This window comes from Balaenoptera musculus, chromosome 10 (assembly GCF_009873245.2).
Source record: "Balaenoptera musculus isolate JJ_BM4_2016_0621 chromosome 10, mBalMus1.pri.v3, whole genome shotgun sequence".
Classification (NCBI taxonomy): Eukaryota; Metazoa; Chordata; class Mammalia; order Artiodactyla; family Balaenopteridae; genus Balaenoptera; species Balaenoptera musculus.
This window is the reverse complement of record NC_045794.1, coordinates 62,116,505-62,130,498: the sequence shown is the minus strand read 5'-3', so window position 1 is coordinate 62,130,498 and position 13,994 is coordinate 62,116,505. Positions and strand designations below refer to the sequence as shown.

At 37.5% G+C, this 13,994-nt stretch overlaps 1 protein-coding gene across 8 annotated transcripts in view; it reads left to right on the top strand.

Moving 5' to 3' along the window:
- Positions 1-13,994, top strand: part of OSBPL8 (oxysterol binding protein like 8) — a 194,802-nt gene that overhangs the window by 76,036 nt on the left and 104,772 nt on the right. For 2 of the 8 annotated variants that reach the window (XM_036865912.1, XM_036865914.1), the window contains exon 2: positions 8,871-8,923. The exons of the other annotated variants lie outside the window; for them this stretch is intronic. In XM_036865912.1, the coding sequence (XP_036721807.1) occupies positions 8,921-8,923 (3 nt within the window). In that variant the 5' untranslated portion in view covers positions 8,871-8,920. The remainder of the gene's footprint in view (positions 1-8,870; positions 8,924-13,994) is intronic. 8 annotated transcript variants of the gene reach the window in all.

The following is a 13,994-nucleotide window of genomic DNA, read 5'->3' as shown; positions in this document are numbered from 1 at the left end:
TTTCATAACCTTTTCAGGTAACTGTGGAGGGTTAGGTCAGATATAGAGGAACATGTTAATGAGGTCAAATGCCAAGGTCATCGGTTTAATTCTTTTAGTGGACAGTTAACTTTTTTCTTATTTTATAAATACAGACTTCACCAGCAGTCTCACATTAGTTACAACTGACATCACATTGATTGATTTTGAACTTCCTTTGTATGTGAAGATCTTGATGAAGGAGGTTGGTTTAAACCTGTCAAGAGACCGCTAGTACCAGAAGAAATATAATTTATGCTCCATTACCAAAAACCGGTGGTGAATCTGTAACAGTGTCACTTATGAAGGACAGAATTATTTAAGAAAAAGCATGGGAGAATTTCTAGCAATGGACTTCGGGCATATGATGGCCAAAGACTAATAGTGGAAGAAAATACAAATATACTTTAAATTACAGCTAAGGATGCTCTTAGGACTGAGGTAATTTTCTATGTTGAATTGTTAGTATAACAGAATTTTAGTACTGTAACAGACGTCATGAGCAAATAAGAAAGCTAAATTCAAAATATTTATTCAAGTATACCTAGGAAATACTGATCGACTTAGGTTTAGAACTCAGATTTCGTGTTTCTAGCCCATATTATATCTCTGCATATCTATTTTAAGCATGTAGAATGTTAAATTTTGGAAAATACAAAGATGAGCAAGACTTGTTTTTTGTCTTAGGAGAATTGAATTCCTTTAATAAACAGAGGAACTCAACGAACTACATATGTATAATAAATTCTTTGCTGGGTATTAGGGTTATAATACTGACTGAGCCTTTTTTCCATTCATTCAGTGTTTGTTGAGTGTCTACCATGTGCCAGGCTCTGTTCTAATCTTAAAGGATTCGACAGTGAACAGAATAGACAAAGTTCCTACTCTAGTGGAGTTAACATTCCATTGGAGAAGGACAAAGAATATACATAAATATACACTGTGCTGTGTGATGATTGTTGTGATCAAAAATAAAGCAGGGTAAGGAAGATAAAGAGTACCAGAATTGGAGATAGGTGTTGCTATTTTCTAGGAATATCATGGAAGTCTTCTGATGAAGTGACTTTTAAACAGAGTCCTAAAAGTAGCTTTCTAGGCAGAGGTAAGACCCAAGTGTGAAGCTTACAAATCTTTTATGCAGACTGGTGGTTGGGCTGTAAGTGTTGAGGTTTAGGGGAAAGGTGAGTGAGGGGTCTTTCTACTTCCTGACTCAGGAAGATGGAAGTGCAGGTCCTTAGGAGCACATGGAGCTCTATGGCTGCCCGCTGCACTTCTGCCTGATAGAAGGATGCAGTGACAAAACAGATGGAGTGAGTATCCCTTTGTTATGCCTGGCGTAGGAAGTCAGGAATACCCTTACCAAGGATGTGCTATTTTTTCTGGGATAATAAGAATGAGTGTACCAGGAGAGTGATTGGGATGGCCCTAAGGGGCTGGAGTTCAGGAGAGGTTAAGGTGGGAAACTAATTTGGGGAGTTGTCAGTGAGTAGAATGCATAAAAATCAAGTCAGTGGAATCATTCATGGAAAGCATGTTGCATGGGGACAAAAGAGATTCTAGGCTGCAACCTTGGGAAATAACTATCTTAAGGGAGAAGAAGGGGAAGGTGGCCAGGCAGAAAGAGGAAAGAAGAGAAAGGAGAGAAAATAGCTTGGAAATTAAGGAAGGAGGGAGAGTTTTGAGAAAAGGAGTGGTGACAATGACAAATGCTAGAGAGTGGTCAGTGGTTTGAGTTGGGGAGAGGTAAGGTTGTGCTAGACTTGAATTGTCCAATAGTTCTATTTGACAACACTGTAACTAGACCATTGTAATATTAGGAAAAAAGTTAAATAACAAATTAATTTTTACCTATTTATGGTAGCAGTAGAGGAAATACTATGAGATAACTATGCATTGTTAAAGAACTGGTATTAGAAAGTCAGTGTTGGGGAAAGATAAACTTCAGCTTGAACTTTGGTAGCAGAATTGGCAATTTAAGTTGAGCCTTCAAGGCAGGGAACTTTTGAGCTATTGAACAGGGAAGCAAAAACAATGTAGGGAGAATATTGCAGATTGCTCTGAGCAATCAGTTTTACTAGACAGATAATTTAGATGAGTGAAATTTTGGAGTTGCAAGGCTATCTCATAGGAGATCAAAACATTTCTGTGGAATGAATAATTGGGTCAAATTGTAGACGATTTAAATATCAGGGTTGGGGCTTTTTTTCCTAAAGAATGGGTGCTATCAAATATTTTTAAGTGGAGAAGCAACATGGCCCAAGCGATAGGTTAGGGAATTAACTTGGTAAATTATTCATTCCCTTCTTGGTCCTTTCTTAGTCTTTGTCATTTATTGTACCACTCAGTAATTCTGCCTTATGTCTGTACAATGCTTTAACAAAAATTTATAAAGTACACTCATGTAAACTATTATTAAGCCTCACAACAACTTTGGAAAGTTGTAAGGTTTAATAATTGTGTATTCACAGAGGAGAAAATAAACTTCAGAACAGCTAAATGACTTGCTAATGATAGGTCTGGCTTGAATAATGAGTAATATTGGGTAGATTGGGTGGAGATAACTTACCTTAAAGTCAAATGAGTTACTGTACCACAGTATATACAGTCTTCAGTATATGGTGATATTCTTAGCAATAGGGACCATGTCTTTATTGTGTGTTTGAACTTCAGTATTTAGTGTAGTAGGTAAATGAGTAAGGTAAGACTGAGTGCAGGGACATCTATTAGAAGGAAGATGCAAAAGTTGAGAAATGTGGTGATGTGGGTCTGGCCTGGTTAGTATTAATGGGAATTGAAAGAAAGGGCTAGATGTGAGATAGATATTGTCTAGGTAAAATTAATTAGAATTTAATGACTTAATCAGATGTTGGGGGGAAAACAGAGTCTCAGTGACGCAAGGGTTTAGGTCTGAGTGATTGAAAGAAAGATGGTACCATTGAAAGAATTGAGCAACTTGGCATGCAAGTTGGTTTCTGAGGGAAGCTACTGAGTATGATTTTTGACATAAAGATGCTTCTAAAACAAGCTTAAAGCCTTTTCTTTGTTAACAGAATTTTTTTTCTTTTTTACTTTTTAAATTTTATTTTATTTATTTTTTTATACAGCAGGTTCTTATTAGTCATCAATTTTATACACATCAGTGTATACATGTCAATCCCAATCGCCCAGTTCATCACACCACCATCCCCACCCCCCCATGGCTTTCCCCGCTTGGTGTCCATATGTTTGTTCTGTACATCTGTGTCTCAACTTCTGCCCTGCAAACCGGTTCATCTGTACCATTTTTCTAGATTCCACATATATGCCTTAATATATTTCTTTTTCTCTTTCTGACTTACTTCACTCTGTATGACAGTCTCTAGGTCCATCCACATCTCTACAAATGACCCAATTTCGTTCCTTTTTATGCTTGAGTAATATTCCATTGTATAAGTGTACCACATCTTCTTTATCCATTCATCTGTCGATGAGCATTTAGGTTGCTTCCATGACCTGGCTATTGTCAATAGTGCTACAATGAACATTGGGGTGCATGTGTCTTTTTGAATTATGGTTTTCTCTGGGTATATGCCCAGTAGTGGGATTGCAGGATCATATGGTAATTCTATTTTTAGTTTTTTAAGGAACCTCCATACTGTTCTCCATAGTGGCTGTATCAATTTACATTCCCACCAACAGTGCAAGAGGGTTCCCTTTTCTCCACACTCTCTCCAGCATTTGTTGTTTGTAGATTCTCTGATGATGCCCATTCTAACTGGTATGAGGTGATACTTCATTGTAGTTTTGATTTGCATTTCTCTAATAATTAGTGATGTTGAGCAGCTTTTCATGTGCTTCTTGGCCATCTGTATGTCTTCTTTGGAGAAATGTCTATTTAGGTCTTCTGCCCATTTTTGGATTGGGTTGTTTATTTTTTTAATATTGAGCTGCATGAGCTGTTTGTATATTTTGGAGATTAATCCTTTGTCCATTGATTCGTTTGCAAATATTTTCTCCCATTCTGAGGGTTGTCTTTTTGTCTTGTTTATGGTTTCCTTTGCTGTGCAAAAGCTTTTAAGTTTCATTAGGTCACATTTGTTTATTTTTGTTTTTATTTCCAGTACTCTAGGAGGTGGACCAAAAAAGCTCTTGCTGTGATTTATGTCAAAGAGTGTTCTTCCTATGTTTTCCTCTAAGAGTTTTATAGTGTCTGGTCTTACATTTAGGTCTCTAATCCATTTTGAGTTTATTTTTGTGTATGGTGTTAGGGAGTGTTCTGATTTCATTCTTTTACATGTAGCTGTCCAGTTTTCCCAGCACGACTTATTGAAGAGACTGTCTTTTCTCCATTGTATATCCTTGCCTCCTTTGTCATAGATTAGTTGACCATAGGTGTGTGGGTTTATCTCTGGGCTTTCTATCTTGTTCCATTGATCTATGTTTCTGTTTTTGTGCCAGTACCATATTGTCTTGATTACTCTAGCTTTGTAGTATAGTCTGAAGTCAGGGGGTCTGATTCCTCCGGCTCCGTTTTTTTCCCTCAAGACTGCTTTGGCTATTCGGGGTCTTTTGTGTCTCCATACAGATTTTAAGACTTTTTGTTCTAGTTCCGTAAAAAGTGCCATTGGTAATTTGATAGGGATTGCATTGAATCTGTAGATTGCTTTGGGTAGTATAGTCATTTTCACAATATTGATTCTTCCAATCCAAGAACATGGTATATCTCTCCATCTGTTTGTATCATCTTTAATTTCTTTCATCAGTGTCTTATAGTTTTCTGCATACAGGTCTTTTGTCTCCCTAGGTAGGTTTATTCCTAGGTATTTTATTCTTTTTGTGGCAAAGGTAAATGGGAGTGTTTCCTTAATTTCTCTTTCAGATTTTTCATCATTAGTGTATAGGAATGCAAGATATTTCTGTGCATTAATTTTGTACCCTGCAACTTTACCAAATTCACTGATTAGCTCTAGTAGTTTTCTGGTGGCATCTTTAGGATGCTCTATGTATAGTATCATGTCATCTGCACACAATGACAGTTTTACTTCTTCTTTTCCAATTTGGGTTCCTTTTATTTCTTTTTCTTCTCTGATTGCCATGGCTAGGACTTCCAAAGCTATGTTGAATAATAGTGGTGAGAGTGGACATCCTTGTCTTGTTCCTGATCTTCCTCTTTTTTCATTTCTAATTTTATTGATTTCAGTCCTCTCCCTCTTTTTCTTGATGAGTCTGGCTAATGGTATATCAATTTTGTTTATCTTCTCAAAGAACCAGCTTTTAGTTTTGTTGATCTTTGCTATTGTTTTCTTTATTTCTATTTCATTTATTTCTGCTCTGATATTTATGATTTCTTTCCTTCTGCTAACTTTGGGTTTTGTATGTTCTTCTTTCTCTAGTTCCTTTAGGTGTAAGGTTAGATTATTTGAGATTTTTCTTGTTTCTTGAGGTAGGCTTGTATAGCTATAAACTTCCCTCTTAGAACTGCTTTTGCTGCATCCCATAGGTTTTGGATTGTCGTGTTTTCATTGTCATTTGTCTCTAGGTATTTTTTGATTTCCTCTTTGATTTCTTCAGTGATCTCTTGGTTATTTAGTAGTGTATTGTTTAGCCTCCATGTATTTGTCTTTTTTACGTTTTTTTCCCTGTAATTCATTTCTAATCTCATAGCATTGTGGTCAGAAAACATGCTTGATATGATTTCAATTTTCTTAAATTTACTGAGGCTTGATTTGTGACCCACGATGTGATCTATCCTGGAGAATGTTCTGTGTGCACTTGAGAAGAAAGTGTAATCTGCTGTTTTTGGATGGAATGTCCTATAAATATCAATTAAATCTATCTGGTCTATTGTGTCAGTTAAAGCATGTGTTTCCTTATTTATTTTCATTTTGGATGATCTGTTCATTGGTGTAAGTGAGGTGTTAAAGTCCCCCACTCTTACTGTGTTCCTGTCGATTTCCTCTTTTATAGCTGTTAGCAGTTGCCTTATGTATTGGGGTGCTCCTATTTTGGGTGCATATATATTTATAATTGTTACATCTTCCTCTTGGATTGATCCCTTGTTCGTTGTGTAGTGTCCTTCCTTGTCTCTTGTAACATTCTTTATTTTAAAGTCTATTTTATCTGATATGAGTATAGCTACTCCAGCTTTCTTTTGATTTCCATTTGCATGGAGCATCTTACTTTCAGTCTGTATGTGTCCCTAGGTCTGAAGTGGGTCTCTTGTAGACAGCATATATATGGGTTCGTCTTTGTATCCATTCAGCAAGCCTGTGTCTTTTGGTTGGAGCATTTAATCCATTCACGTTTAAGGTAATTATCGATATGTATGTTCCTATGACCATTTTCTTAATTGTTTTGGGTTTGTTTTTGTAGGTCCTTTTCTTCTCTTGTGTTTCCCACTTAGAGAACTTCCTTTAGCATTTGTTGTAGAGCTGGTTTGGTGGTGCTGAATTCTCTTAGCTTTTGCTTGTCTGTCAAGCTTTTGACTTCTTTGTCGAATCTGAATGAGATCCTTGCTGGGTAGAGTAATCTTGGTTGTAGGTTCTTCCTTTTCATCACTTTAAATATGTCATGCCACTCCCTTCTGGCTTGTAGAGTTTCTGCTGAGAAATCAGCTGTTAACCTTATGGGAGTTCCCTTGTATGTTATTTGTTTTTCCCTTGCTGCTTTCAGTAATTTTTCTTTGTCTTTAATTTTTGCCAATTTGATTACTATGTGTCTCAGCTTGTTTCTCCTTGGGTTTATCCTGTATGGGACTCGTTGCTCTTCCTGGGTTTGGGTGGCTATTTCCTTTCCCATGTTAGGGAAGTTTTTGACTATAATCTCTTCAAATATTTTCTCAGGTCCTTTCTCTCTCTTCTCCTTCTGGGACCCATATAATGCGAATGTTGTTGCGTTTAATGTTGTCCCAGAGGTCTCTTAGGCTGTCTTCATTTCTTTTCATTCTTTTTTCTTTATTCTGTTCCACAGCAGTGAATTCCACCATTCTGTCTTCCAGGTCACTTATCCGTTCTTCTGCCTCAGTTATTCTGCTATTGATTCCTTCTAGTGTATTTTTCATTTCAGTTATTGTATTGTTCATCTCTGTTTGTTTGTTCTTTAATTCTTCGAGGTCTTTGTTAAACATTTCTTGCATCTTCTTGATCTTTGCCTCCATTCTTTTTCCGAGGTCCTGGATCATCTTCACTATCATTATTCTGAATTCTTTTTCTGGAAGGTTGCCTATCTGCACTTCATTTAGTTGTTTTCCTGGGGTTTTATCTTTTTCCTTCATCTGGTACATAGCCCTCTGCCTTTTCATCTTGTCTGTCTTTCTGTGAATGTGGTTTTTGTTCCACAGGCTGCAGGATTGTAGTTCTTCTTGCTTCTGTTGTCTGCCCTCTGGTGGATGAGGCTATCTAAGAGGCTTGTGCATGTTTCCTGATGGGAGGGACTGGTGGTGGGTAGAGTTGACTGTTGCTCTGGTGGGCAGAGCTCAGTAAAACTTTAATCCCCTTGACTGCTGATGGGCGGGGCTGGGTTCCCTCCCTTTTGGTTGTTTTACCTGAGGCAACCCAACCCTGGAGCCTACCTGGGCTCTTTGGTGGGGCTAATGGCAGACTCTGGGAGGGCTCACGCCAAGGAGTACTTCCCAGAACCTCTGCTGCCAGTGTCCTTGTCCCCACAGTGAGCCACAGCCACCACCCCCCCCGCCTCTGCTGGAGACCCTCCAACACTAGCAGGTAGGTCTGGTTCAGTCTCCCCTGGGGTCACTGCTCCTTCCCCTGGGTCCCAATGGGCACACTACTTTGTGTGTGCCCTCCAGAGTGGAGTCTCTGTTTCCCCCAGTCCTGTCAAAGTCCTGCAATCAAATCCCACTAGACTTCAAAGTCTGATTCTCTAGGAATTCCTCCTCTCACTGCCGGACCCCCAGTTTGGGAAGCCTGATGTGCGGCTCAGAACCTTCACTCTAGTGGGTGGACTTCTGTGGTATAAGTGTTCTCCAGTCTGTGAGTCACCCACCCAGCAGTTATGGGATTTGATTTTACTGTGATTGCACCCCTCCTACCATCTCATTGTGGCTTCTCCTTTGTCTTTGGATGTGGGGTATCTTTTTTGGTGAGTTCCAGTGTCTTCCTGTCGATGATTGTCCAGCAGCTAGTTGTGATTCTGGTGTTCTCACAAGAGGGAGTGAGAGCACATCCTTCTACTCCGCCATCTTGGTTCAGGGCCTGTTAACAGAATTTTAGAACCAGAAGTTAATTTGCAATAATGTCCAAACATACAGGTAGGAATATGTTGGGATGAAGTTTTGGAGATAGGCTAGGTCTGAAGAAGAAACTTGAAAGTTGTCTGAGTAAAGGTAGCAAATGAGCCTTGATTAAGAATGGAATCTGCAGGAAGAGAGCAGGTAGAGAGAAAACAACCAATAGTTGAGGATTGAGCATTGGTTAAGGTCACTCACTTATTGAATTGGAGGACCAAGTGGAGGTAGGAAATTAGGAGAAAGGAAGCCAGAGCAGTGGAGTATTTTAGAAACTAAAGGAGGAGAGGGCTTGCGTGGAAAGGAGGAGAGGGCTTGCGTGGTGGAAGGGCTGATGTAATTAAATATATGCAAGGAGGATAAGAACTGTGAAAAAGCCCCAGAACATGTCTGAGAAGACTTCATGGGTTGGCAGATTGATTGTAATTTCCTGAAGCCTCGGGATTTTTTTTTAAGGATTTAGTTTCCAGTGTACACATACTGGTAAACATACTATTGCACTTTTTTTTTTTGCTACTTTTAAAAAGATTAATGCACCACTTAATTCATTTGATAAAGTGTGCGTGCTCTCTAGATTCAGATTCAGGTATACGAAATTAAATCACTCCTGAGAAAATTTGTCTTTTTTTAGATCTTGCCATTTACAGAAGTTGCTGAAGTTCAAGAGACAGAGAGTAATATATGGTATGGTATTATGTTCAAAATGTTAACATTTTTGTATTTTTTTTCAGGATTTCAAGTTAGATTCTTAAAATATATTTTCCACTATGTTTAATCATAGATGATTATGCCATTATAAAACATAGCTAATATAGATCGAAAAGACCACTTTGAAAATTGCGTTTTCATTTTTCCAATATATAAATAGATTTAATCTTTTTTGACTATAAAAATAATGCATACCAATGTGGCATATTTAAACAATAAAGAAAAATATAATAAATAAAATTCTACCTTCTAGAGGTAACCACTGTTTTTATTTTGGTGGCATATGTGTGTTCATAGTGTATATCTTACATATGAAATTTCATAAAAGTGGAGTCATATCATACAAACTTCTTTATAACCTAATTTTAAAAAAAATTTATTTTACTGAAGTATAGTTGATTTACAATGTTGTGTTAATTTCTGCTGTATAGCAAAGTGATTCAATATAACCTACTTTTAAAAGCCAATATATAATGAATGTTTTTCAGTCCCTGAAAAAAAAAACCAAACTATAATGACTACATAGTATTTTATTATGTGAATGTATTATTATTTATTTAATTCCCTGTTTTAAGTAGATTACTATAAATGATGTTATAAGTATCCTTGAACACATCTTTTAGTATACATTTGTAGTGGTGGAATTGCTGTATCAAAAATGTAACTGCTTGGCAGATCAGATCATATTCTCTAACAGCGATAAACTCTAGTCCCAGAAAAATATTCCCTTAAAATCTCTCCTGTAAAACTCAGGGATAAAATGTGCACATGTGTGTTTTGCAAACGATTGCAGGAATATGAAAAAATTCATTTAAGTGTGGAGTGATGACTCCTGTTTAAAGAACAAACAGATCTCAGCTGCGTTGTATATCCCTCATTGAAGTTTCTTACTCGAAGAGCCAAAGATAGCACTAAGTAGAACATTCTTTTTTTTTTTTTTTTTAATTTTCTGTTTTTTAAAAAATTTATTCTACTTTTTTTTTTTTTTTAAGTTTTGGCTGCACTGGGTCTGTGCTGCTGTGTGCTGGCTTTCTCTAGTTGCAGCGAGCGGGGGCTACTCTTCGTGTTGGTGTGCGGGCTTCTCACTGCGGTGGCTTCTCTTGTTGCGGAGCATGGGCTCTAGGTGCGTGGGCTTCAGTAGTTGTGGCACACGGGCTTAGTTGCTCTGCAGCATGTGGGATCTTCCTGGACCAGGGCTCAAACCCATGTCCCCTGCATTGGCAGGTGGATTCTTAACCACTTCACCACCAGGGAAGTCCAAGCACTCTTTAGATGTTTTATATAATTCTTCTTCAGAATTGTGGCTTCCGAGAGCCCACTGAAGTAGGATTGCTTCTCTGAGTACAACTTGATCAACTGTATTGGGAGAAGAGGTACCATCTGCTTGAAATTTTATTTTTAAGCTCTACTCATATCAGTGCTTGATAAGCTATTTGTACTTTCTCTTAAGCTCAACAGGTAAGTCAAATCAATAAAACAGGGAGGTGCCATGCTAAAGGCAATGAAATCAAGCTATAGACCTCATGGTTTTGTTTCTGTATTATATATATAGGGTGGCCATCTGTCCTGGATTGCTCAGGACTGAGGGGTTTCTCGGGTTGAAGGGTGTGATTATGAACTTCTACCTCTTCGTTTACATTTCTTAAAGATCACAAGTTTTATGCTAATTATAGATGGCATGGCAAATATTTAGAAGTACATTAAAGTAAAATCACATTTTTTGTATTATGCTCTTTTCCTGATATTTGTAGACTAAAATCAGTAAAGATTTAGATAATGGCTATAGTTCACGCTTTTATTTAGAGTACTGGTAGTATGCTATTGAATACTAAGTAGAAAAATTCTAAGCATGTTACTATTTTATTATTTTTCAGCTCATGCTTTCTGCCAAAGTAGAGAATTTATTTATATGATAAAAAATTTGAGATGACTGTATGGACATTGTTCAAGGGATAATTGTAAACATGATAAGTTGCTCAGAGAGAGAAAATGTTTCTGTCATATCTTAAATGCTCTTTTTCTGAACAAGCTGAGGAGAAATTTCCTGGATTCTTTGAAATTCTAGTAGTATTTTGGTTCTCTAACAAAAGCCAAGAAGAGCGGCTAGCTTTTTATTTTTTAAAATATCTTAAAAGGTACTTGTATAGAGCATTTCCACATCAGTACTTCCACATCGTCTTTATTCATGGGTCATACAACATGGAACTGCACAAATTAGACCCAATCCTACAAGCAGTAAGAATAAGAAGTGTAGTGTGCAGTTCAGCAGTGTGTCGGAGACTTCAGTGATGTCAGTTACTTGGTAAAATTGATATGGAATCTTCAATTACTTATATCTTGTTTCCCAGTTAGCATCACTTGCAAATAATTCTGGGAGGATGATTTCACTTGCATCTCAACTTAATGCCTTTTTATCCACATCCTTCTGGGAAAGGTTTCTGAAGTGAAGCTTATTTTTCATTGTGTTTCTGCTTCTATTTGTAGTGTTTCAGCTTAATTCTTAGTTCTGTTGTTCCATTATAATATATGTTATCTGGAGGCTGTTCTTTTATCCTGTGGCATTTTTCAATCTCCTGTGATGAAGCCATTCAGATCATATACCCTAACTATCACACATACCGTAATTTATACTATTTTCTTACCAACCTAAACCTTTCCCTGTACAGGTCTGTGTGTCTAGCTTCCTACTTGACATTTTTACTTAGATGTCTGACAGGCATTTCAGACTTAACCTATTCCAAACTGAGCTACAGTTGGCCCTCCATATCCGAGGGTTCTGCATCCACAGATTTAGCCAACTGCAGATGGAAAATATTTGGGGGAAAAAAATTCCAGAAAGTTCCAAAAAGCAAAACTTGGATTTGCCACATGCTATAAGCTATTTATATAGCATTTTCATTGTATTTACAACTATTTACATAGCATTTACTTTGAATTAGATATTATAAGTAATCTAGAGATGATATAAAGTATATATAGGAGGATATACATGGGTTATATACAGATACTACACCATTTTATATAAGGGACTTGAGCATCCACAGATTTTGGTATTGTGGTGGGGTGGGTGTGGGAGGTGTCTTGGAACCAGTTCTCTCTGGATACCAAGGGATGATTGTACCTATATTTCTCCCTGTAAACTAACTTGTCTCACTGTCTTTTCCATCTCAGATTATGGCAGTTCATCCTTCCAGGTGCTCAGACTCCAACACTTGACATCATTTTGATTCCTTTTTTTCTTTTACCTCATGCTTGGCCTGTTTGGAAATCCTGTTGACCTTACCTTCAAAATATATTTAGAACTTAACTACTTCTCATCACTCTCACTGCCCCCATCTTGGTCCAAGTTTCCTTCATCTCTCCCCTAGATTATTGCAGTAACCTCTGAACTGATAATACCCTTGTCCCTCTGGTCTATTCTCAACATAGCAGTCAGAGCAGTCCTGTTAAAACATAATCATGTATGTTAGTCCTTTTCTCAGAACTATCCAGTGGCCCCCTATTTCATCCAGAATAAAACAGAAGCCTTGACTAGGTCCTATAAAGTCCTACAGTTGTTTGCTTCTTTGACTTCATCTGCTACTCTCCTACTTGCCTTGTTTCCAGCCCTCTGGCCTATTCTCCAAACACTCCAGTCTTGCTCTCCAAGTACTCTACTCTGTACTTGATCCTCCCCTCTCCCTGGAGTACTCTTCCCCTTTAAGTCCTTATGGTAAGTTTCCTCATTTTGTTCAGTCAGCTTGGTAGTGAAGCCTTCTTAGGCCACCCTATCTAAAACTTTAACTCCATCTTCCCTAACATTTTATGTCTTCATTTTCTGCTTATTTTTCCTTAGTATTTATACTATATAATATACATCAAAATTTTACTTGTTGATTATGTTATTGTTTATCTTCCCTACTAGAACATAACTACCACAAGGACAGGATTTTTGTCTGTTGTGTTCACTGCTATATTTCTCAGTGCCTAAAATGGTACCTGTCTATATAGTAGGTACTCAGTGAATATTTGGATGGATGGATGGATGATGGATCAATGATAAGAATAGACAGTGTTTACTTGGATTATTCTCCAGTGCCTCAGTCTGAGAAAAATATTGGATTAATACAATACATTCAGGTTTATATGACACCAATATGCCTGAGGATATAATGTTGAAAGCATAATTTGAAATAAATGTTCAGAAGCTGTTGTATATGCTAGGGATTATTTTCTGGGAGTAAATATATAAGGAGTACAGCTGCACAGAAGATGACATAGTGCTTTTAATCAACAAAATCTGAGAATTATATCATACAGAACTGTACAATGAAAGTGAACTTGATCTTTTATCCTAAGTAGAAGACCAGCTCAAAAGCTTCAAATGTGACTGGCCCTTGTGAAATTAAATACTCTTAACTATGTAAATATGGTTAGAATCATTGCTTTCCTTTAGGAAGTTACACGTAAATCTAGGGAAACTGGTAATTATTCATATCAGTACAGGAAGATTTTTCTAAAAGATGTCTATGAAGGATTTGTAAAGTTTGCAATAGTTGTCTCTGTCAGGTTCCGAACTTCCTTCAGTTTTCCAATATTGTATTAGTTATTTATTGGTATATAACAAATCATCCCAAAATTAAATGGTAGAAAACAAGCATTTATTATCTTACAATTTCAGTGAGTCAGGAATTTAAGAGCAGCTTTGCTAGGTGTCTCTAGCTCAAAATCTTTCATATGGTTGCAATCAAGCTACTGGAGAGTGGGAGCTGCCGCTGAGGGGGTCAGGGGAGGCGGGAGAGTCATTTCCAAGGTCACTTAGGGTTTGTGGACAGACCTCAGTTCCTTTGCCTCATGGGCCTTTTTACAGGGTTGCCTCATGATGCAGCAGCTGGCTTTCCCCAGGATGATCTATCTAGGAGAGAGCAAGAGACCGCAAACAAGATTGAAGTCATAGTCTTATTACAGTCTAATTTTGGAAATGACATCCTTTCACCTCTGCCATTTTCTGTTCATTAGAAGTGATTCAGCAAGTCCAGTATATGCTCAAAGAGAGGGGATTATACAC